The 26670-nt window shown below is 46.3% G+C and overlaps 1 protein-coding gene across 1 annotated transcript in view; it reads left to right on the forward strand.

Annotated features, from left to right (window-relative positions):
- The window catches only part of LOC141085434 (cell adhesion molecule CEACAM15-like), a 41470-nt gene extending 15211 nt beyond the window's left edge, over positions 1 to 26259 (forward strand). The window contains exons 5-8 of the mRNA XM_073570797.1: positions 13697 to 13840; positions 19046 to 19107; positions 25744 to 25776; positions 25918 to 26259. Of these exons, the coding sequence (XP_073426898.1) occupies positions 13697 to 13840; positions 19046 to 19107; positions 25744 to 25776; positions 25918 to 25965 (287 nt within the window). The 3' untranslated portion in view covers positions 25966 to 26259. The remainder of the gene's footprint in view (positions 1 to 13696; positions 13841 to 19045; positions 19108 to 25743; positions 25777 to 25917) is intronic.
- The last annotated feature ends 411 nt before the right edge of the window (positions 26260 to 26670 follow it).

A 26670-nucleotide genomic window follows, 5' to 3' on the forward strand; every position in this document is an offset into this window, starting at 1 on the left:
ACAGTATGTGATGAGGTCCACATAATGCTACAGTATATGTTGGTCCCCATGGATGAAGCTCCACTGTCTTATGGGCCCAAATAATGCTCCATGTATAATGGGCCCCATTTCTAATGTTCCAGCGTATAATTGGCCCTGTAAATGCTGCTCCAGTGTCTGATGTCCACCTTGGAGCAGGGAGAGGTAAGTATTTCAACTTTGCAAGTGCTGTGATCCTGAGCAAGCAGGGAGGGTCCACTCGTTGGCGACGGCACTGGCACAGGGCCCCTCATAGTACTGCGGTGTGTCTGACGGCGGGTGGGCCCTCCCACCGGCAGAGACACTTTTGCGTACCGGCAGAGACACTTTTGCGTACTATGAGGGGCCCTGTGCCAGTGCCATCGCCCATGAGTATTCCACCCCACCTGCTCAAGGAACCTGCACTTTCATCTGCACCTTCCTCTTTGTCACCGTGTAAGGTGGTATAGTATGCGGGAAGGGGAACCTGAGTTTCATCAGGGTCTGATTCTGCCTCTGTACACTGCGAGGACAATGTAGTGCTCTGAGTGACCGTACCAGCAGAAAAATCTAGCAGTAGCTGTGCATCAGTGCACTCCATGTCAGATTCATCTTGGACTGGGGAATTCACGATTTGACTTGCCAACTCAGGCATGGTATGTGAAAAGAGCTCCATAGAGTAATCTGTAGTGTGGCCTGCCGCATCCTTCACTTTTGGTAGGGGTGAAGGACACAAGGAAAGGTGTTGTTCCTGACCAGGAGCCTCCACTGACGACTCAGTGGTTTTATTTTTTTGAAACTTCAGAAGAGGAGGCTAGAGAGCTGGAGGCTGTGTCAGCAATGTAAGCCAAAACTTGTTCCTGAAGCTCCGGCTTTAAAAGCGGTTTACCTACTCCCAGAAAAGGGAGCCTTCGAGGCCTTGTGGAGCCAGACGATGACGCAGGCTCAACACCTCCTGCCTTAGGTGCTATTGTGCTTTTGCCACTACCAACAGATGCACCACCAACACCACCACCATCAGGACCAGCTGGCAACCCCCGCCCACTTCCACGGCCTCTTCCACCATACTTCCTCATTTTTGTGAAAATGTACCCAAAATATCATCAGCTATATGGTACTGTAAACCAAGGTAGAAGGTGTGTATAGTATTGGTGAGAATTTTAATCTAACTAGAGATTTGAGGACGCTGAACTATTGTCTCAGGCCCAGTAGAGATTACACCTCAATGTAACAGGCTGAAATTGGATGGTATATGACAAGGTGGAGGGTGTATGTAGTATTGGTGAGAATTTGAATCTCACTAGAGATTTGAGGACGCTGAACTATTGTCTCAGACCCAGTAGAGATTGCACCTCAATGTATCAGTCTGAAATTGGATGGTGTATGACAAGGTGGAGGGTGTATATAGTATTGGTGAGAATTTGAATCTCTCTAGAGATTTGAGGACGCTGAACTATTGTCTCAGGCCCAGTAGAGATTACACCTCAATGTAACAGGCTGAAATTGGATGGTGTATGACAAGGTGGAGGGTGTATGTAGTATTGGTGAGAATTTGAATCTCACTAGAGATTTGAGGACGCTGAACTATTGTCTCAGGCCCAGTAGAGATTACACCTCAATGTAACAGGCTGAAATTGGATGGTATATGACAAGGTGGAGGGTGTATGTAGTATTGGTGAGAATTTGAATCTCACTAGAGATTTGAGGACGCTGAACTATTGTCTCAGACCCAGTAGAGATTGCACCTCAATGTAACAGGCTGAAATTGGATGGTGTATGACAAGGTGGAGGGTTTATATAGTATTGGTGAGAATTTGAATCTCACTAGAGATTTGAGGACGCTGAACTATTGTCTCAGGCCCAGTAGAGATTACACCTCAATGTAACAGGCTGAAATTGGATGGTGTATGACAAGGTGGAGGGTGTATGTAGTATTGGTGAGAATTTGAATCTCACTAGAGATTTGAGGACGCTGAACTATTGTCTCAGACCCAGTAGAGATTACACCTCATGTTAGGAATCTGGTTTCTACCATGCCTATGCAGCAATCCAGATCCTCACATTTGTCTCCAGAGGCTAAGTCCTTCTTCCCAGCTTCTGAGCATGCCCATGGGACGAGCTCCCATTGGAGTTCAGGAGTCAGGTGCTCAGGTCCTGCTCCTGATTCCATTGGTTCTGCTCAAGGCTCTGGAGATTTCCGGCAGGTCCTGTACGCTATAAAAAGTGCGCATGGCCGTTCCACCATGCGCTAGTATTTCATACTTGCTGCTGTGTGTTTGCTGATGGATGCTTGGACTGGTGAATGACTCATTAAATACCCCCTTCCTTGGTTATTACGTTTGTGTGAGTGTTTGAGTTCAGCCAGTATTAGCGCCAGCGCCAGCGCGCCCAAGCTTCAGCTTTGCCAGCAGCTAAGCGTCCTGCATCGCGCTGCCAGCATAGCGGTGTCTCTTCTGTGGCTCAGTTCACGCCTCGCTGCGGTAGCAGCTGTTCGGGCGCTCGCAGTTGTGACGTCCCATATCCTATTTTCTACGGTAGGTCTAGAGGGGATAGTCCTGGTGTTTAAGGCTATTTCTGTGACCTTTTAATACCGTGTCCACATCGCTGAAGTCTGTGACCCTATACAGACTCAGCGTTATTTAGGTTTTTGTTGGCAGCTCTGTGCATAAAACAGAGTCTGCTTTAGTGCCCTGGGTGCAGCTAAAACCCTGTGCACATTACCGCCTGAGTGTCCTGCCTCTTTTAGCAGCGGTTACTCCATCTACCGCACGGTGGACCCCGAGCGGTGAACACACTTTATTTTAATTTTATTTAGTGCGTTCCACCGCTCATAACACCTCAATGTAACAGGCTGAAATTGGATGGTGTATGACAAGGTGGAGGGTGTATATAGTATTGGTGAGAATTTGGATCTCACTAGAGATTTTAGGAGGCTGACAATGATGCTCTCAGTCCAAGTATGGACGCAGGCAGCCTAATTACCAGGACTGCTGCACACAAAAGGGTGGAAAAATGAACGCTTGGTAACTGTGCAGAAAAGAGGAAGAAAAGTATTTTTGCTTTTAAAAAAGCAGTTTGCACAGCAGTGTACAAACAGCAATGCAGCTATCAGGGAGCCTTATAAGGCAGCCTAATAACCAACAGAGCTGATGCACAAAAATATAGCCTCCCTTGTCACTGCACACAAACTGTTTTGTTGTACAGTGGAAATTGCTAACAGCAGAAGCAGTTTTTTGGTTCTTCTTCCCTGCCTAACGCTCTCCCTTATTCTGAATCAGCAGCAGCAACCTCTCCCTAATGCTAAGATCGGCAGAAGTAAGATGGCGGTCGGCGTGCACGTCCTTTTATAGCCCCTGTGACGCCACACAAAGCCAGCCAATCACTTGCATGCCCTTCTCAAAGATGGTGGTGACCGATGCCTAAGTCATCGTGTTTCCCACAGTGTGCGTCCTCCATCATTGGCTGAAAAAGGGCGCTGGAAGCATCATTTGAAACGCGACTTTGGCGCTTGGGTCGCCGACCTCGTGGCCGACCTCACGCTATGGTCGGGTTTCATTTCATGAAACCCAACTTCAGCGAAAGTCACCGACTTTTGAATTTGACCGACCCGTTTCGCTCAACTCTAGAACCGAGGTCACGTCTGGGCGGCCTAGTTTCAATCCCGGGCCCTGGGGGCCTTGTAATGCTCGGAGCGGCCGTCCCTCACAGCCCCAGTGCTATGAGTGCCGGGAGCTGGGCCACTTCGCACGAGAGTGTCCGCGGCGTGGGAGGCGCCCACCCCGGCCGCCATTAAACTAGAGGGCTCCGGGCTGGGGGGACGCCGTTCAGAGCCAGAAGCCACGACATGGGGTGGTGGAAGTCCCGAAGATCTGGTCGCAAAGTGTCCAGTGGTATGGGCAGAAGTTGAGGGCCGTGCCGTACGGTGCCTAGTGGACACGGGGTCGCAAGTAACGACCATGCCTGCAACTTACTTTCGGCAGCATTTCCCTGAGGCAGTGAGACCCCAGTGGGGACCTATGATAAAACTGGTAGCCGCCAATAAATTACCGGTCCCTGTCACCGGGGTGGTGCAGATGACGCTGTGTGGCAAATCTCACGGACACCGGGGAGTGGTCCTGACTCATGGAGAAACCAATGACAAACATCCAGTTATCCTGGGCATGAACATCCTGCGGGAGTTTGGCAATTTACTCCTCAATGAGCCCACGCAAGAGACTCTGAACCAGTGGGGTTCCTGCATGCCCCAAGGGCAGGTCTTCCAGCAATTGGTGCGGGAGGCGTGAGTTCTCCAGGACTGCCAGGAGGGCGAGGCACTGGGCAAAGTTATTGCGCCAGTGGCTGCCCAGCTCATTCTGCCCCCCGGGCAGACAGTGGTGGCCCTGCCCATCTGGGCCCCGGTGCCTTTGGAGGGCATGGAGATGCAGGTGGAGCCATGCTACTCAGAACGCCTGCCTCCTGGCATACTGGTGGCCCGCTCCCTGGCCACTGTGCGGAGAGGGACTGTCTTGGTGTGCTGTGTCAACCTAGAAGATCAAGACATCGTCTTAAAGCACCGGGTCGAGATGGCCAAGCTGGTGAGGCCGTTGGAAGAGGTGCTGCCAGCCCCTATGGTCCAATTGAAGGTGCAACCCGAGGACCCTTGGGCAGTGACTATTCGAACTCTGCAGGCTGCCGAGCCCTCGACTCAGGAAAAGGTCCGAAACATCCTGGAAAGAATGCGGGCTGAACTCTCTGGGCTGGCTCCTGCCCAACTTCTCTAGGTAGAAACACTACTAGGACAGTATCACGGGGTATTCGCTAGCCACGAGGATGATTTTGGATGCACCACAGCCATCACGCAAGGAATTCCCATGGCAGGAACGGCCCCCATACGGGAACAATACAGTCAAATTCCCCCACAACTATACCAGGAGGTAAAAACTTTACTGGCCCAAATGCTGCGGAAGGGGGTCATACGAGAGAGACAGAGCCCTGGGCGGCTCCCATCGTGTTGGTCTGCAAAAAGGATGGCACCCTGCGGTTCTGCGTGGACTATAGAAAGCTGAATGCCTGTACCATCAAAGACTCGTATCCGTTGCCTCGTATAGAAGAATCCCTGTCCGCCTTGGGGAAGGCGAAGTACTTTTCAACGTTAGATCTGGCCAGCGGGTATTGGCAGGTGCCGATGTCGGAAGAAGACAGGGCTAAGACGGTGTTCATGCTTCCTACAGGACTGTTCGAGTTCAATCGAATGCCGTTTGGGCTGGCCAATGCCCCGGGGACCTTTCAGCGGCTGATGGAGCAGTATCTGAGGGATCTCAACTTCGAGGCCACGCTGATATACCTGGACGACATAATGATCTATGCCGCCACATTTGAGGACCACCTACGGCGGTTGGGGCAGGTGCTCAGTCGGCTGCAGAAGTACAGGTTGAAGGTGAGGCCCCAGAAATGCCACCTGTTTCACACCCAGATCAAATATCTGGGGCATGTCTTCTCGGCCGAGGGTGTTAGACCATCCCAGGAAAAGGTTGCTGCCGTTCAGGGATGGCCTACCCCCGAGACGATAAAAGACGTGCGGGCCTTCCTGGGGCTGACTGGATACTACCGTCATTTCGTAATGAATTTTGCACGCCGGGCCCAAGCCCTGCAGGACCTGCTAAAGGGGGCTCTTGCCGGGGCGAATGGATAGAAAATCCAGTGGCAACAACCACAAGAAGAGGCCTTCCAAGACCTTAAGGCTGCGCTCTCGGGTGCCCAGTGTTGGCTTATGCGGATTTCTCGCAACCGTTCATACTACACACCAACGGGAGCCTCCACGGGCTAGGGGCTGTATTGTCACAAGTTCAGGACAGCCGGGAGAGAGTGATCGCGTATGGTAGCCGATCACTTCATGACTCCGAGCGAAACCCTGACAATTACAGCTCCTTTAAGCTCAAGCTCCTCGCGGTGGTGTGGGCCATGACGGAGCGGTTCGCACAGTACCTGGCGGGCTCCGAAGTGGTGGTGCGGACAACAACAACCCGTTGGCCCACTTGGAAAATGCCAAATTGGGGGCTCTGGAGCAGTGATGGGAGGCCCGGATGGCCAAGTTTAACTACAAGATAATCGAAAATGTGCACGCAGATGCCCTCTCCAGGATCCGGCACACAACGCCAGGGAAAAGTCATGACGACGAATTGTAAGGAGAAGAGACACCGTATGCCCTCACCGCCTCCGTGCTCACGGCTGCCACGCAAGAAGGACCCCTAAGGGGTGTGCTGGAGCAATCACGTGACAGATGGATCTAATAGAAGCAAGAAGATGAGGAAATTGGGCTCCTACGCTGATGGGTGACCACCGGCAGACTACCCACCGACACTCAGAGACAGACTTCGTCTCAGGATATGTTGCTGATGCTACGCCAATGGGAGAAACTAGTCATCAAGAAAGGACTGTTGTATCGTAAGATAGTATCACGGGCGATGTCTACAACAATTTGGCAGGTAGTCGTGCCCAGAGCCCAACTCAGTGAACTGGCACGGGAAGCCCACGAAAAGTGGGCTCACTTCGGAGTCCAGAAAACTTTTCAAAGGTTGCAGCAGATAGTTTAACATCCGCGCTTGCACGCTGCTGTGGAAGAAGCTTGCCGGGCCTGCAACCTATGCGAACTAGCTAAACCACCCGCACAATGGTGCAAACGATAGTGACATCAGCACCCCTCAAGCTCTTGATGGTGGACTATGTGACCATTGGCCCTGCATACCAGGGGTATTAACATTGTCTCGTCATGGTGGATCACTTCACCAAATTTGCTGTGGTAACCCTCACCCGAGATCAAACTGCGGAGTCAGCCGCCTATGCAATCTGCAAGAACGTTATCCAAGTGTACGGCTGCCCTCAACGGATACATTCAGATCAGGGAGCATGCTTCCTGGGGAAGGTCATGGAGGAGCTGCATCATCTCTATGGTATCAATAAATCTCGGACCACACCATACCACCCACATGGAAACGGGGCCTGCGAGCACTTTAATCGGACACTAATTAATTCAAATGTTATGTACTCTGGAGAGTGACTGGAAGGCCCGCTGGCCTGAGTATGTCCCTGAACTAGTGTGGATCTATAACAACCGGGTGCACCAAGTTACCGGCTATACCCCCTACTCACTGCTATTTGGGCGAGAAGGCAAAGGGATCACGGAGGTAGAACAAAACACGGAGGAACCCCAACCCTGGTCTGGAGTGTCATCATGGGTCCGAAACCGCCGACACCGCCTACAGACCCTTCATCGCATCGTCCAGACAAAACTCCAGGACCTAGAGCACCCAGGGGGGGACTCTACCTCCACCCACCGACTTTCAGATTGGGGATCGAGTACTCGTACTAGGTCAGCGCCCCCAGAACAAGCTAGAACCCCGGTGGGAAGAGAGTCCTTACCGAGTATTGCGCCGAATAAGCCCCGATGGGCCTGTGTACGAGATACGACTTGAAAGGGACGGGGCACTTCTCATTCCTACTGTGCACCGTAATATGTTGCGGCCCTGTACACCCAACGATCCCGTGCGACCCGAACACACTCCTCAGGCCCCCGAACCAATGCCCATGGTCTGGGACCTAGATGACGAAGAAGATAGTCCAGCTGTACAAGCGGGCCATCCAAGGAACAATATCAAAGCAAGTCACGCCAGCCCACCAGAATCGGCCAGTCCACCACCGGCCACCACCCCAGAAAGCTCCACCACTGTCGAACCAAGACGCTCCGAGCGGTCAACTGCCGGCAAACCCCCGAATGCTACGCACAGGATCAGTTCATATGGCAACAGGAACTTTTGTCTCAAAAGGCCAACCCGAGCCTACCAAGACCCTCGCCCGAGGACTGGCGAGCATACAGGATGGGGGAGTGTAGGAGGGGAGGCCTCCGCCGAGTACCCGGGCCGGAACCAAGGGGACCGTCTTCTAGGTTCCTGGGGTATCTGTTTCCAGGGAGCAGAGCTGGGGGATGGACCGCTGAGACTGACTTGGCAGTTGGGGGTGGAGTCCAGAGAAGTGGGGCGGAGAGGGCCAGACTGTGTGTCAGCAGAACGAGGGAGAAGGAGGTGGAGAATTGGTGAGGACCAGAGAGGGAGAGCCACGAGCAGCTACCAGAGAGGAGGACAGCGACAGGAGGGAGATTCTCAGTGGACCACAGGGAGACTGCGCCGAGCTTACCGACAAAAGAAGACTGCTGCCTCACTCCAGCTCTCAGCTGCGGCCTACTCGCAGCCGACCGCAGCCGACGCCGCCTCACTCCAGCTCGCGGCCTCCTCGCTGCTGCCCGCAGCCACCTCCGCTTCACTCCCAACCATGGCGGTGACTCCTCCCTTGCCGCCCACAGCTGCCACCGCCCTGCTCCAGTCCACAGTAGAGACTGGGCCTGTGCCCACTGCGGATCCTCCAGTGCGGCCTCAGTCTGCGCCTGTGGCCTATCAACTGCCACTTATCACCGCCGCTGCCAGTCTCTGTCAGGGAGTTGAGACCTCCACTCTCCCACTCCCAGGCGGTATCCCGCTGCCTCCGCTGGGGGACATCCCGCCAAAGAACTCTCCACGGGCCTGTTGTGCCCCTACTCCTCCTGGGCGTCGGAATGCCCGAAGACTATGCCAGATCATCAGTGACTGGGCACAATGGCTGCGACGCCGACACACCGTTGAACAGGACGCCGAGGGACGTCAGGATGGATAAATGACACATAGTAACTAAGGACCCGTAGTCGGCCATTCCACGGCCCTATAGTGACTGGTCTTTGCCAGAGTAGTCGTGTTCTCCCAAAACTTGTTTATGTGTATTTGCTCCCTGCGAGGACATTTACTGTTATTCTGTTGGTTGCTTAAAATAGCTCTAACGGCATTTATCTATAAAAGTTACTGTTTAAAGTTTTATCTGTTTCGCGTCTCGTCACTGCATCCTGCGTACCTGCTATTACCACACTCAGAAGCTCTTCCCGAGGAGAAAGAGCCCCGCATGCAGAGCTGCTGTCCTTACTGATTGGCTGATGCACTGTCGATGTGGCATCAGCGCTGCAGTCAATAACTAACACAAGTAAAATCTGCAGAGACTAAACATTGGACCTGGAAAGGGTGAATAAAGCAAAGCTAACAAACTGCACCTGCGGACCTGAAATGGGACAACCACTTAAGTTTCTGTCTAAATCTTTTCCACTTTTATCTCTACTGATCAATAGAGTTGAGCGATACCGTCCGATACTTCAAAGTATCGTATCGGATGGTATCGGCCGATCTTTAAAAAAAGTATCGGTATCACCGATTCCGATACCGGAAGTCCCATTCAAGTCTATGGGACTTCCGGTATCGGAATAAGAAAAACCCTTTCCTGCCCTTGTACAGCCTCTCTGGGGTCTGTACGGGCCTTTCGGGGGGCTGTGCCGGCCTGCCAGGGGGTCTGTGCAGGCTCCGGTGGTCTGTGCCGGCCTGCCGGGGGGCTGTGCCGGCCTGCCGGGGGGGCTGTGCAGGCTCCGGGGGGCTGTGCCGGCCTGCTGGGGGGCTGTGCCGGCCTGCCGGGGGGCTGTGCAGGCTCCGGGGGGCTGTGCCGGCCTGCCGGGGGGCTGTGCCGGCCTGCCGGTGGTCTGTGCAGGCTCCGGGGGGCTGTGCCGGCCTGCCGGGGGGCTGTGCCGGCCTGCCGGTGGTCTGTGCAGGCTTCGTGGGTCTGTGCAGGCATCGTCCGATGGGACTACAAGTCCCATCGGGCGATGCCTGCTACCATGACAGTGATTGACACATTAGCCAATGATGGGACAGTAGTAGTCCTATCATCCGGCTAATGTGTTGAATGTAAAAAAAAAAATAAAAAATTACATGCTACATACATACAACATGCATACTACATACATGCTACATTCATACTACATACTACATACATGCTACATACATGCTACATTCATACTACATAAATACTACATGCAACATACATACTACATATATACTACATACATACTACATATATACTACATGCATGCTACATACATACTGCATGCTACATACATACTACATGCTACATACATACCACATATATACTACATACATACTACATACATACTACATGCATGCTACATGCATGCTACATGCTACATACATAACACATATATACTACATGCATGCTACATACATAGTACATGCTACATGCATGCTACATACATACTACATGCTACATACTACATATATACTACATGCATGCTACATACATACTACATGCTACATACTACATATATACTACATGCATGCTACATACATACTACATGCTACATACATACTACATATATACTACATGCATGCTACATACATACTACATGCTACATACATACTACATATATACTACATGCATGCTACATACATACTACATGCTACATACATACTGCGTATATACTACATGCATGCTACATACATACTACATGCTACATACATACCACATACATACTACATACATACTACATACATGCTACATATATACTACATATATACTACATGCATGCTACATACATACTACATACATACTACATGTATACTACATACATACTACATACATACTACATGCTACATACATACTACATATATACTACATGCATGCTACATACATACTACATGCTACATACATACCACATACATACTACATACATGCTACATGCTACATATATACTACATGCATGCTACATACATACTACATGCTACATACATAATACATATATACTACATACATACTACATACATACTACATGCATGCTACATACATACTACATACATACTACATGCTACATACATACCACATACATACTACATACATACTACATGCTACATACATTCATACATATATACTACATGCATGCTACATACATACTACATATATACTACATGCATGCTACATACATACTGCATGCTACATGCATGCTACATACATACTACATGCTACATACATACCACATACATACTACATACATGCTACATACTACATATATACTACATGCATGCTACATACATACTACATGCTACATACATACTACATATATACTACATACATACTACATACATACTACATGCATGCTACATACATACTACATACATACTACATGCTACATACATACCACAAACATACTACATACATACTACATGCTACATACATTCATACATATATACTACATGCATGCTACATACATACTACATATATACTACATGCATGCTACATACATACTGCATGCTACATGCATGCTACATACATACTACATACATACTACATGCTACATACATACCACATATATACTACATACATACAATACATTCATACAATACATACATAGACATACAGTACATATAACATAGAGTAACATACTTACCAATACTTGTCACATTGTTCCCCGAAGCCAAGTGGCGGAGGAATACAGTGCGGAAGGATACCTACCTTCCGTCATTGGATTCCTGCAGCCCGTAGAGAACGGCAGCATCATCTGATGCTGCAGTTCTCTACCCAAGATCGTCGTGGGACACACTCGTGGACTGCTTCGGATCGTGGGTGAGTATTTTTGTGTTTTGTTATGTTAATATTTATTCCGGAAAAGACAATGGCTTCGGGGAACAATGTGACAAGTATTGGTAAGTATGTTACTCTATGTTATATGTACTGTATGTCTATGTATGTATTGTATGAATGTATTGTATGTATGTAGTATATATGTGGTATGTATGTAGCATGTAGTATGTATGTAGTATGTATGTAGCATGCATGTAGCATGCAGTATGTATGTAGCATGCATGTAGTATATATGCAGTATGTATGTAGCATGCATGTAGTATATATGTAGTATGTATGTATCATGTATGTGGTATGTATGTAGCATGTAGTATGTATGTAGCATGCATGTAGTATATATGTAGTATGTATGTAGCATGTAGTATGTATGTAGTATGTATGTAGTATGTATGTGGTATGTATGTAGCATGTAGTATGTATGTAGCATGCATGTAGTATGTATGTAGTATGCATGTAGTATGCATGTAGTATGTATGTAGCATGTATGTGGTATGTATGTGGTATGTATGTAGCATGTAGTATGTATGTAGCATGCATGTAGTATATATGTAGTATGTATGTAGCATGTAGTATGTATGTAGTATGTATGTAGTATGTATGTGGTATGTATGTAGCATGTAGTATGTATGTAGCATGCATGTAGTATGTATGTAGTATGCATGTAGTATGCATGTAGTATGTATGTAGCATGTATGTGGTATGTATGTGGTATGTATGTAGCATGTAGTATGTATGTAGCATGCATGTAGTATATATTAGTATGTATGTAGCATGTAGTATGTATGTAGTATGTATGTAGTATGTATGTGGTATGTATGTAGCATGTAGTATGTATGTAGCATGCATGTAGTATGTATGTAGTATGTATGTAGTATATATGTAGTATGTATGTAGCATGTATGTGGTATGTATGTAGCATGTAATATGTATGTAGCATGTAGTATGTATGTAGCATGCATGTAGTATATATGTAGTATGTAGTATGTATGTAGTATGTATGTGGTATGTATGTAGCATGTAGTATGTATGTAGCATGCATGTAGTATGTATGTAGCATGCATGTAGTATGTATGTAGTATGCATGTAGTATGTATGTAGTATGTATGTAGTATAAATGTAGTATATATGTAGTATGTATGTAGCATGTATGTGGTATGTATGTAGCATGTAGTATGTATGTAGCATGCATGTAGTATATATGTATTATGTAGTATGTATGTGGTATGTATGTAGCATGTAGCATGCATGTAGCATGCATGTAGTATGTATGTAGTATGTATGTAGCATGCAGCATGTATGTAGCATGTATGTAGCATGTATGTAGTATATATGTAGTATGTATGTAGCATGTAGTATGTATGTAGCATGTAGTATGTATGTAGTATTTTTTTTTTTTAACATTTAACACATTAGCCGGATGATGGGACTACTACTGTCCCATCATTGGCTAATGTGTCAATCACTGTCATGGTAGCAGGCATCGCCAGATGGGACTTGTAGTCCCATCGGACGATGCTTGCACAGACCCCCGGACATCAGCACAGCCCCCCGGCAGGCCGGCACAGCCCCCCGGCAGGCCGGTACAGACCCCCACAGGGTGCACAGACCACCGGCAGGCCGGCACAGCCCCCCGGCAGGCCGGTACAGACCCCTACAGGGTGCACAGACCACCGGCAGGCCGGCACAGCCCCCCGGCAGGCCGGTACAGACCCCGGGCAGTCCACACAGCCCCCCGGCAGGCCGGCACAGCCCCCCGGCAGGCCGGCAGAGACCCCCGGAAGGCCCGAAATGATGGCGCATCATGATGCGCACACCCCGCGCATCATGATGACGTCAGTCTGTCAATCAACTGAACTTCCGATTCCGATGCCGAATTCCGATATTGAAAAAATATCGGAAGTCGGTATCGGAATTCCGATACAGCAAGTATCGGCCGATACCCGATACTTGCGGTATCGGAATGCTCAACACTACTGATCAAGTGTGAGCAGATCAAAGTTTTACTATTTTTCTATTTTTTCTTGCTTATTTCATTGTGCGAAAACTTACAAGTTATGATATTTTCATTGACATTGCTAAACTCCTTTAGTCTTTCATCAACATAAAAACCCATGATTTATTACTATAGATTTTTTTCCTTTTATGTCTTTTTTTCTTTTCTCAGATTTTCATAAATCATCCTTTTATAAAAGTGCAGGAGTTACAGCAGGAATTATATCTGGGACAGTCCTGGGAATTCTATTACTCATTATTGTAAGCTTTCTTTTTTATAAGCGATGTAGACTTCATCGAAAAAAGAAGAGGGCAGGTAAGGAGCAAACAGATGTAATTTAGCTATTTTTTTCTCATCAGAACCCAGACCATAAGAAAGGTAATATGTAAAAAATGCAATAAAGAAAAATAATTGTGATGCTCACCTCTAACGCAAAATAACTCACCCTCCGCTCAACTCTGTGGCCCTTCCGCTATTCACCGTCACCCATATGGTCCCTGACGCATCTTCTGATTCCCCTCCACTTATCGTATATACTCGAGTATAAGCCAACCCAAGTATAAGCCGAGGCACCTAATTTTGCCACGGAAAACTGGGTAAGCTTATTGACTCGAATATAAGCCAGGTATGCATTGTCCCCTCATCCCTGTCCTGCTATGTGTGGCTCCCCCTGTCCTGTTCTGTGTGGCTCCCACTGTCCTGTCTGTGTGGCTCCCCCTGTCCTGTCCTACTATGTATGGCGCCTCCAGTTGTATGCATGGCTCTCCCGTCATCCCCCTTGTATGCATGGCTCGCGTCCTCCCCCGTGTATGCATGGCTCCCCCGTACTCCCCCTTGTTTGCATGCCTTGCGTCCTCCCCCGTGTATGCATGGCTCCCCCGTACTCCCCCGTGAATGCATGGCTCCCATACTCCCCCATGTATGCATGGCTCCCCCATACTCCCCCCGTGTATGCTTGGCTCCCCCGTACTCCCCCATGTATGCATTGCTCCCCCATACTCCCCCGTGTATGCATGGCTCCCCTGTGTATGCATGGTTCCCCTGTGTATGCATGGCTCCCCCGTCCTCCCTCTTGTATGCATTGCATGGCTCGGCTTCCCCATCCTCCCCCATCATACTCACCCCCTCCTGGCGCGATCTCTGCACTTCCCTGCTTCTCTGTTGTCCCAGGGTCGGCAGCTTCTTCCTGTGCAGAGTGGTAGCGCTCCTTAAGGTAATGAATATGCGCTACATGCCTATGGAGTGGAGACGCATGCATATTCATTACTTTAATGAGTGGTACCACGTGACCGCTCTGCACAGGAAGAAGCTGCTGGCGCCGGACAACGGAGATGCAGGGATGGAGATCGAGCTACAGAGGGTGAGTATTGATGTGTGACAGCCGAGGGGGGCATTTTCAGTACAAAAAAAGTCCTGCAAATCTCGGCTTATATAAGAGTATATACGGTATGTTGGAATTTTCGGTCCTCTCCCACTGTGCTGAACTTCTGGCTGTCATGGTATCATGTAGGGTTCTGTGCAGGAGGTCAACAGTGTCATGACACCACAACGCGCGCCATGACCATTTTGGTCAGATGTGCAGAATCATCCCAGGCACTGTGACAGTTAGAGGTACGGCACAGTGTGGCAGGCCCAAAAATTCTAACGTGAGTGGACAGGTAGCGATGAGAAGCAGAGGAGCCGGAGAGGCAGGTGGTGAAGAGAGAAAAAGGATTTATTTTATTTAACATTTGGATGGCCCATAAAAATTCATCAAAAAAGTCTGAATCCGCGTGGAAGCGAATTACAAAAAAAATCAGCATTTTGGCGAATGCGGAATTTTGTACATTTTGAGTGGATTTCAATTACACTCACGTTTATCTGCTCATTTCTAGCTGTAAGTTTACGCTGACAAAATAGGAACTGATCAACTTTTTTAATAGAGAAAAATTAGTAGTTAATCCCTTTCCGACACTGGGTGTAATAATACGCCCACATCGGACTCCCTCCCTTTGATGTGGGCTCCGGCGCTGAGTCCACATCTTTCCCAGTACATGTCAGCTGTTTGAACAGCTTATGAAGAGGAGGATGAATGAACTCATGGAGATCAACATCCGACACTGCGGAGACACCATCACGTGTTTCTCAACGCAGTGATTCTAGAGCACTGCCCCCATCCCTTATGGGAAATATGCAAAACATACAAAACAGAAGCCGCGGAGACACCATCACGTGTTTCTCAACGCAAGCAATGACCAGCCAGGTCTTTGTCCGGGAAGGAACAACCACGGGAAGGGCAGTCTCCAATGAAGGAAACCACCTATGCCAAAACATGGTATCCATCCACATACAGCTGTTTCGGGGTATTGCCCCTCATCAGTGTGGAGTAGGAAACTGGCTGGTAGGAGCAATGCCTAGTAAAAAGACTATGAAGAGGAGGAGGAATGAACTCATGGAGATCAACATCCGACACTGCGGAGACACCATCACGTGTTTCTCAACGCAGTGATTCTAGAGCACTGCCCCCATCCCTTATGGGAAATATGTAAAACATGCAAAACAGAAGCCGCGGAGACACCATCACGTATTTCTCAATGCAAGCAATGACCTATGCCAAAACATGGTATCCATCCTACCAGCCAGTTTCCTACTCCACACTGATGAGGGGCAATACCCCGAAACAGCTGTATGTGGATGGATACCATGTTTTGGCATAGGTGGTTTCCTTCATTGGAGACTGCCCTTCCCGTGGTTGTTCCTTCCCGGGCAAAGACCTGGCTGGTCATTGCTTGCGTTGAGAAACACGTGATGCTGTCTCCGCGGCTTCTGTTTTGCATGTTTTACATATTTCCCATAAGGGATGGGGGCAGTGCTCTAGAATCACTGCGTTGAGAAACACGTGATGGTGTCTCCGCAGTGTCGGATGTTGATCTCCATGAGTTCATTCATCCTCCTCTTCATAGTCTTTTTACTAGGCATTGCTCCTACCAGCCAGTTTCCTACTCCACACTGATGAGGGGCAATACCCCGAAACAGCTGTATGTGGATGGATACCATGTTTTGGCATAGGTGGTTTCCTTCATTGGAGACTGCCCTTCCCGTGGTTGCTCCTTCCCGGGCAAAGACCTGACTGGTCATTGCTTGCGTTGAGAAACACGTGATGGTGCCTCCGCGGCTTCTGTTTTGCATGTTTTACATATTTCCCATAAGGGATGGGGGCAGTGCTCTAGAATCACTGCATTGAGAAACACGTCATGGTGTCTCCACAGTGTCGGATGTTGATCTCCATGAGTTCATTCATCCTCCTCTTCATAGTCTTTTTACTAGGCATTGCTCCTACCAGCCAGTTTCCTACTCCACACTGATGAGGGGCAATACCCCGAAACAGCTGTATGTGGATGGATACCATGTTTTGGCATAGGTGGTTTCCTTCATTGGAGACTGCCCTTCCCGTGGTTGTTCCTTCCCGGGCAAAGACCTGGCTGGCCATTGCTTGCGTTGAGAAACACGTGATGCTGTCTCCGCGGCTTCTGTTTTGCATGTTTTACATATTTCCCATAAGGGATGGGGGCAGTGCTCTAGAATCACTGCGTTGAGAAACACGTGATGGTGTCTCCGCAGTGTCGGATGTTGATCTCCATGAGTTCATTCATCCTCCTCTTCATAGTCTTTTTACTAGGCATTGCTCCTACCAGCCAGTTTCCTACTCCACACTGATGAGGGGCAATACCCCGAAACAGCTGTATGTGGATGGATACCATGTTTTGGCATAGGTGGTTTCCTTCATTGGAGACTGCCCTTCCCGTGGTTGTTCCTTCCCGGGCAAAGACCTGGCTGGCCATTGCTTGCGTTGAGAAACACGTGATGCTGTCTCCGCGGCTTCTGTTTTGCATGTTTTACATATTTCCCATAAGGGATGGGGGCAGTGCTCTAGAATCACTGCGTTGAGAAACACGTGATGGTGTCTCCGCAGTGTCGGATGTTGATCTCCATGAGTTCATTCATCCTCCTCTTCATAGTCTTTTTACTAGGCATTGCTCCTACCAGCCAGTTTCCTACTCCACACTGATGAGGGGCAATACCCCGAAACAGCTGTATGTGGATGGATACCATGTTTTGGCATAGGTGGTTTCCTTCATTGGAGACTGCCCTTCCCGTGGTTGTTCCTTCCCGGGCAAAGACCTGGCTGGTCATTGCTTGCGTTGAGAAACACGTGATGGTGTCTCCGCGGCTTCTGTTTTGCCTGTTTGAACAGCTGACATGTGCCTCTAACAGTCATTGGTGGAATCACAATCTACCCATGACTGTTAACCCGTTAAATGCTGCTGTTAATCTCTGACAGTGGCATTTAGCGCACGTTTCCAGTAAGTGCGCCGGAAATCCCACTCATCGGTAACCCCGTCAAATGATTGCGGGTCACCGATGGGTTGGTATGACAACCTGAGGTCTCCATCAGACCTCTATGGTTGTCATAGCCAAATTGTTATGTGTGCCGCCTGGTGGTTGGCACTCATAGCATTTCTTCTACAGTACATACAGGCGATCTGATCATTGCCTGTGTTAGCAGAGCCGACCGGACAACTGCAGCTTCTAACCTCTATTCTCTAGTTTCTAGTCACTATTGAAGCATGCAAAAAGTAAAAAATAAATGTTTTTAAAAATATTTAAAAAATAAAAAATATATAGAAGTTTATATCACCCCCTTTCGCCCAATTCAAAATAAAACAATAAAAAAATTAAACATACACATATTTGGTATCTCCGCATTCAGAATCACCTGATCTGTCAATTTAAAAAAAGAATTAACCCAATCGGTCAACGGATAGCAAGAAAAAAATTCAGAACGCCAGAATTAAGTTTTTTGGTCTCCACTACATTGCAATAAAATGCAATAACAAGCGATCAAAAGATTGTATATACACCAAAATGATATAAATAAAAAAGTCAGCTCAGTTCGCAAAAAATAAGCCCTTGCCCAGCTCCAAATCACAAAAAATGGAGACCCTACAGGTCTCAGAAAAAAGTGCCATATTTATTTATTTATTTATTTTACCAGAGTTTGGATTATTTTTTTTACCACTTAAATAAAAAAGAACCTAGACATGTTTGGTGCCTATGAACTCGTAATGACCTGGAGAATCATAATGTCAGGTCAGTTTTAGCATTTAGTGAACATGGTAAAAAAAATAGTGTGGAATTGCACTTTTTTTTGCAATTTCACCACACTTGGATTTTTTCCTATTTTACAGAACATAATATGTTAAAACTAATGATGTCGTTCAAAAGTACCACTTGTCCTGCCAAAATCAAGCCCTCATATGGCCATTATGACTGAAAAATGAAAAAGTTATGGCTCTGAGAAGAAGGAAAGCAAAAAACAAAAACGCATAAACAAAAATACCTCTAGTCATTAAGGGGTTAAGCTTGACCCACAAAATTGCTTTCTCATTTCTCAGATTACTGATAAAACGCTTATATTTGGCAAAGTCCAATTACTTTACAAGTTTATAATTATCACTTATTTCTTTTCAAATTAATTAGGGCCACCAATAGACGGACCAGGACAATATGCCATATACAACAACATACTGGACCCAGCAACAGTGAGTGATACATAAAGAACTGTGTGGTATGACCTGATTGTTGAAGTAAGGCCGGGGTCACACTAGCATATTACACGGACGAGTGCTATGCGAGAAAACATTGCATAGCACTCGGCCCCATTTTTAATCTATGGGGCAGATCATATCTGCGACTTTTCTCATGCCGAATCAGCATGTGAGAACTATCGCAGCATGTTGCGATTGGCACCAAGACTCGGCCGAGTCTCGGCTCACTTGCACCCATATAAGTCTATGGGTGTGAGTGACACAACGCACATCACTCGGATATCATCCGAGTGTGGTGCGATATACGCCAACGCCGGCAGTGGAGGAGATGGAGAAATTAGTTTCTCTGTCTCCTCCACAGCTGTGCTCTGATCCTCTGTGCGAGAGGCTCGGAGCACAGTAGTGTAGGTAGGGGCAACCGACAGGGGGGTGGTCCGTTACTGGCCACAGACAAACTCAAGACAGAGACAGGATCGTGTCCAACAGGTCTTCTTTATTGATCGTATTTTCCATGACCCACAGCTCCACAGAGTAGCTGTGCAATGCACTCCACAGCTCCACACGACAGCTGCTCGACAGGCTCCGCAGCTTCACACAGCAGCTGCTCGACTAACCCCGCAGGTTCACACAGCAGCTGCTCGACTAACTCCGCAGCTTCACACAGCAGCTGCTCGATTCCGCTCACAGGCCCGGGTACCTTCACTCTCTTCCTTTAGCTACTTAACGTCCCTCGTGGCTCTTCCACTGTGGCTGCCCTAAGCCCAACACCACAGCGTTTTACCAGTCTGAGTCCGTTCTTCTTATGGTACCCCAGTCTGTCTCTGTCTGCAGCCCCTCCTGTCCGGGCCACCCCCCGTGACCTATTTCAGCTGTCAGTCCCCTCCGGAGCTTCTTCTCTGTCCTCTCTCCTCAGCAGACCTTTCTGTCTCCTGTGCTCCGCTCGCTGACTGACCTTTCCACAACCTTCTCTCAGCCTTTTATCCCTCACGTTCTGGTAATCCCACCCCCCATGACTTGACAGTTTCTTTAGCCAATGGCAGTTGTTCAGTCCCTACCTCACACTCTCCACTGCCCTCTAATGGTCAAACTCCAATACTACACTCTTCCTCTCCATCTCTATCTGTCTCCCATCTCTCCCCACAACAGTCCACCCACAACACACTACACCTCTGCCTTCCCACTGCAGACAGGTCCGCCCATCAGTCCACCTTCCCTACAGTAGCATGACACTTGTCTCCCACTCGCAGCAGAGCAGGAGCCAAGGGTCATTAGCATATTGCATCTGATGGTCTCGCTAGTATGACCCAGGCCTAAGGGCAATAATTGCACTTAAACCTCTTGTCCTTGTGGGATAAAGTATGCACTTAAGTATATGCAGAGTCTACTACAAATTTATACACCAGTGCCAGTGTGTTATAATTGTAGCTCAATGTATCACCAATACAGATCAGGTCGAGTGCATATGAACTTTAACCCACATATGATTAGGAATTCACAGAGAAACCATACTATAAAGGGTCTCAATGTTAGTAACAGTCATTCAGAGGCCATATGCAGAAGTTAGTTCCAGTTCAAGTTGGTATCCAATGGGTATCAGACTTTTTCCAGTCAAAATAGGGAATCCACACACATAACAGGTGCACTTGTTCAAGCGTTGCCAGAAAATCTGTACCTTACAATGTATAGGTGTTAGTAATAGTCATTTCAGAAATTGTAAGAGATATAAAAAAAGGTCATTTACCGTTACTGCGGCAGGTATGGTGTCCCAATGATATGCTTACTAGAGTGATGATCAAATGCTTCACAGAGATATAGCTGTCTAGGTAGATAGACTGGTAGGAGTGCTGTCCTGGCTGGTGACAGCTGCTCCGTGCGCCTGCTCCAGCGGTCAGTGGGGATCCGGTCACTCTGGTCACGTCCTGCCCTCTTGCTGCATGCGGCCAGTGCAGGACCTGTGTACGTCGCTGAGCACGTGACGTCCGCGTGACTATTGCTTAGTACGAGGTGTAGAGAGGACCAATTTTCCTTCCAACGTGTTTTGGAAACTCTGGTTTCCTTCCTCAGGGATGGTCCTGCTTGTGGTAAAGAGACTTTAAATAGCTTTCTTGATGTTAGGCCAGTGTGGGTTAATAGAAACCAAACAATTCAACTTCGCTATTCAACCCCCTAGGGATCAAAGCGTTCAATATAAATATCCACCAGCTTTCTGCTCGTGACATTAATTTGATATAACTCCCTTTTCGCCAATGCTGTTGAACAATTTCCATACCATTTACCGCCATATAGTGCACAGAGCCTGCATGATGTTCCACGAAATGCTTGGATAAAGGGTGACCTAAAACTTTTTTCTTTACGTTTCTGATATGTTCATTAATTCTAACGTTTAGCGGACGTTTTGTACTCCCTACATAGAGTTTATTGCAAGGACATTTAATTGTATATATGACACCCAGGGTGGTGCACGTAAGAAAATCCCGACTCATGTATACTGTGTCTCCTTTACCAATTCCCAATTGTTTTTTGGTATGTGTCTGTTGGCACATTTTGCATTTACGACAGGGGAAAAAACCTGTCAAGTTATTCTGGAAAAATGTTGAAGGTCTTTTTGAGAGATTTGTTTGAACTGTAGGGGCAATAATATTTTCTAGGTTTCAAGCTTTTTATACAGTATATGAACCTAGGAAGTGCAGGAATTTGCTCACCTAAGATTTTATCATCATTTAATATGTCCCTATGTTTTTTTTACTATTCTTGACAAAAAGAATAGAGTTGTATTGAGTAACAATAGGAATAAAATGGATCTTTAGTTTTGTTATTTCCATTAAGGATATCTTGGTGGAGTTTCAACTCCACAGATTTCTTGGCTGTGACAAGCATGTGTTTATTGCAAACCTTTTCCAAAAATTTTTTTCTCAATACTTCCGCCTCTCTATTAAAATCTTGACGTTTAGAGCAGTTACGAATAATAAACTGACTTTTAGGGACATTCAACGGTCAACTAGGTAAATGGCAACTGTCGATTGGAATGTAGCTTTTTGAATCTGTGGGTTTTTGGAAGCATGGGTATGAATATTAAGGTCCCCTATAAATATATTTAAATCTAAAAAGTTTATAGTATCAGCACTGGTAGTAGAAGTAAATTTTAAAAAATATTCATTTTTATTAATCTCAATTATAAACTCTTTGAGTGATTATGGGCCACCTGACCAAATAAATATTACATCATCAATAAAACATTGCCAGAAAACCAGGTTTGCGCGCAGCTCGCTCCCAGGGAAGATGGTATCTTCTTCCAATCTGACCACATACAGGTCAGCGTAACTTGGCGCAAACCTGGCCCCCATGGCAGTGCCCCACCGCTGGGTGGAGTAGTCCGCCTCAAATTTAAAACAATTGTGGGTTAAAATAAAAAACATACTGTGAGGGACAAGGGAGAATCCATTTTGGATTATAAGTTCAGGACATCTCTGTCCACTCCAGGAATGTGCCCCCTCCCTTGGCATTCCCGAAGGCCATAAAAAGCCATGCAATGTTTATCTTTATTTAAAAAGCTAGGAAGAAACTCTTTGAAGCTCAGGCAGCTAGCAATTAGCACCAAGGTGTGAGCTGCCTGCAGCTTCACAGCAAACAAGATCCCTTTGTGTGTGACTGAAGCACATGGAGACAGCACGTACAACAAGTCACAGCAGGCTCTGAGGTATTGAATCTGGAAAATTACCTATAATAACAGAATGCAATATCTCCGAGCCTAGCCGAGCACATTATGGGAATCGGCATTACTTTCCCCATGCGCCCATATTATTTAGCCACCTGTAGCACTCTGCGTTATTGAGTTATAAAGCATAGCTAACAGGAAGTACATATGGTAGGCATATTTAGTCTCTATGCGCAGATAAAATTCAGCAGAACCCATTGGCGGTGCCACCGACCCATTCAGAGCATCAGGCGGAAAGTACATGCGGTAGGTATATTAAGTCTCTATGCGCAGATAAAATTCAGCGGAACCCATTGGCGGCGTCACCGACCCATTCAGAGCTTCAGGCAGAAAGTTATGAGTCATCCATGATTCTGGGCAGAAAATCATATTGTCAGACGTGGGAGCAGGGGGGCAGCCCAGCCCAAGGGAGACAGCAGTCCCTCATTTTGAACTTAGTTTTCTAATGGCTGGAGGATACTTTAGCTGATGTAGCCAGGAAAGTCTGTAACTAAAGCCCCCTTCACAAATAGCGAGATCACTAGCGATCTCTCTAAAGCGTCACCAATTTTGTGACGCAACAGCGATATCGCTAGCGATGTCGCTACATGTGACACGTACCTGCGACCCGCCCCCCCGTTGGATATCGGTGATCGCGCAAGAACGTCCAGGCCCATTTTCTTCTCGCTGGCGTCCCGCTGGCGCCAACGAGTGACGCATGGACGCAGGCAGAAGACGTCATCATCGCTGCGTCTGACAGGTAAGTAACGACCGCCGGCGGGCTGCTGCATCACTAGTGAGATATGCCTGTTTGGCAGCTCACTAGCGACCATTTAGCGATGCACCAGTGATTCTGACCGGGTCGTATCATTGTCGGGATCACTGGTGCATCGCTAAATGTAACGGGACCTTTAGATTTGGACCTGTGATTCATTAGCGCCTCCCTGTTGCCACATACTATATAACACGGTAATTGCAACTTATCTATACCCTATCCTTGTACTACACTTGTGACTGTATATCTGAATATTGTTCTTGTAAATATATACCTGTATATTTCTAGTGCACCTTTTCGGTAATTAAATATAAAATTAATCTTGGGCTGGTCGTTTATCTCGATTCACGAATCCCCACTTTTGCACGTTCGGTTGATCAATTGTACGCTACCCGGGTTGGTTTCTGACCCGATATAAGTCTGTTGTCGGACGGGGCTTATGTCGAACGAGGAACTGGTGGCAGAATACCATGTTGCTTTAGTGAGGAACTCTGGCAGTGACGGCTGGGAGGTTTAAATATATATCCCCAGCCTGGACTGGTGATATATAACCTCCTCACTGGGAGCACCTCACTAACTCGTACCTATAAGGGAAGCCTTTCCGGCGACTATTTGCCCCCAGTGCAGTTCCCTGACTGACCTGGGGCAAGTGGTGGCACCAGAGTGCCCATCCCTACAGGGTTCTTCTCTTTCCTCCCATTCTCCTGTGAGATCCCTCACACATACATTCCTTTAAAAAATCTATTTGCTCCCTAGGAAGTAATGCAGATTTATTTAAAAAAATGTCACTGCTTCACATCCTCTATCGTGCTCAATTATCGTGTAGAGCGATGTGATGTCGAAAGTGCCAAGAACATAATGATCACGCCATTGTATATTTTTAAGTAATTGTAGCACATGGATGCTATCTTTCAGATAGGCAGGCAATAGAGGTATAAGCTTTTGCAGATGGCAATCTACACATTTTGACATATTTGCTGTGAGGCACTGAATGCCTGATATTATGGGACGTCCCGCTGGGTTCTTTTCTGGATTTTTGGCAAGTGGTAAAAATAGCCATCCTGGGATAAGTGATATTAAGAAATTTATATTCATTTTTATTTAAAAATCCCATATTCAGTCCTCTGTTAGTAAGAATTTTCATTTCCTTGTTAAACCTCTCAGTAGGTCTACATTTATTTTCTTGTATGTGCGTGTGTTGCTTAAAAGACGTAAAAAGCCTCTTTGCGATATTGGTCCTGGTCCAACATTATGATCCCCCCCTTATCTGCTGGACGAATTACTATTTTTTATTTTCCTGTAATGATATAATAGCTTTTCTTTCAGGAAATGTTAAATTATATTTATATTTAGAGCATCTCCTATCGCTAATTTTATGCATGGCATCTATTACATTCTTTTGAAATGTTTCAAATGGTTCCGGGTATTCATTAAGGGGATGAAAGTGGGATTTATTACATAGGTTGGTGTGTACGTAAGGATTAACTAGAGCTTGTTGATTTGGTCCTTTATTAGAATTTTTTAAGAAATGTTTTCTGATGGCCAGTTTTTGCATAAAGAGTTTTATCCCTATAAAGAGTTGAAATTTGTTGAATTTACTGGCAGGGGCATATTTGAGGCCTGTATTCCGCAGAGCTATTTCATTCTGATCTAGAGTTTTCTTACTGAAGTGGATTGTTCATTTGAGTTATTAGTACTTAATTTCTTTTCTTTTGGGAGAGTTTCCCCCCTCTGCAGCGCCTCCTACATGTCTTTTTGGGCCTATTTGAAAAAAAACTACTTTGCAGTGTAGATGTGAATCAAGTTCTGGGTTGAGATAAAAGACTTGTTAGAAAGCTTAGTACAATATTTCTGAGTCTCCCTCTGCTTCTCAGTTTGTATCTTCCTTCCCCTTCTCTGCAGAAGAGATGAGAGATGTAACCTGACTCCTCACTGTGTTGGCAGTTTGTCTGGTCTAACACAAGTCTGAGTTGAACTGTTTTTTTTCTGAATGGGTAGTGATGCCAATGACATACCATGCCAATGATAAAATTTGTGCTGTTTCTGGGGAAAAAAAATGAACTTTTCTCTAATCCTAGACAACCCATTAAATTAAATAAAAAAAAAATGCATATAATATTATACACAATTTTTCTTAAACCATTTTTATCTTTTTTTATAGGGTCTGGAGCCAAAAGATGAACCTTTGTATATGGTAAGATCAATAATTCATTCATGTAAAGGTGGTTGCATCAACTTGAAAACCCCTTTATGACATTGAATCAGGACATTTTAAGCATTTTAGTTTTAATAACATTGAAAACGCAAAAATAATACTTTTTTTAACCTCCTACAGTGTCTTGAGTTTGCTTCAGAAGGGACATACATTGAATTGCAGAAATGAACCTGCGGCACCAATGAAATGTAGTCTTCTGTCTAGTAACCCTCAGGTCTTATGGAGTGATCATAGGATACGTCATTTTGACAAACAATAGCCATTCCCCTGAAAAGACATTGGCGAAACACAAGCTCAATGCTATGATAATGTCCATTGAAGTCATATCCTTGCAGTATGTTATAACTAGTTGAAGTGAGAAACCTCTTTCAAAGTATCAAAAATTCAAAATGTTTTTGCTTTTTTTTCTAAAAAATTTTGGATACAAATTTTTGGATAATAATAAAGCAAATCGATTTTTCACTTTGTCTGGTTTATTTTCTTCCTGAATTCTATTCAAAATGGTTGCTCCGAATGATATGCTAGAGGTTCTCCACTAAGACTTACACTATCGATGACTGGTCAAGTCTAAAGATTCAACACCATAGACTTTCTTAGAAGAAAAACAAAACTTTTTTACAAATTCGTTCACACATACATGGAGGAATCTGAGAATATGTTATTAACTGGTTTTGAGTCTAAGGATAACGACACACAGTACAGTTTTAATGCAGTTTTGGTCAGTCCAAAACAGTAATTTTATAATGTATTCATTGAGTTGAAGCCAAGTTGAAGTTTTTGCCATTGACCACTAGACAGTATGACGGTGCGGTGGGGTTCTGCTCTGTATTCAGTTCACACTTGGCCACTGCCCGAGCTAATAACAGCTAATAG

This window comes from Dendrobates tinctorius, unplaced genomic scaffold (genome assembly GCF_039654945.1).
Source record: "Dendrobates tinctorius isolate UK_male_01 unplaced genomic scaffold, ASM3965494v1 ptg000028l, whole genome shotgun sequence".
Lineage (NCBI taxonomy): Eukaryota > Metazoa > Chordata > Amphibia > Anura > Dendrobatidae > Dendrobates > Dendrobates tinctorius.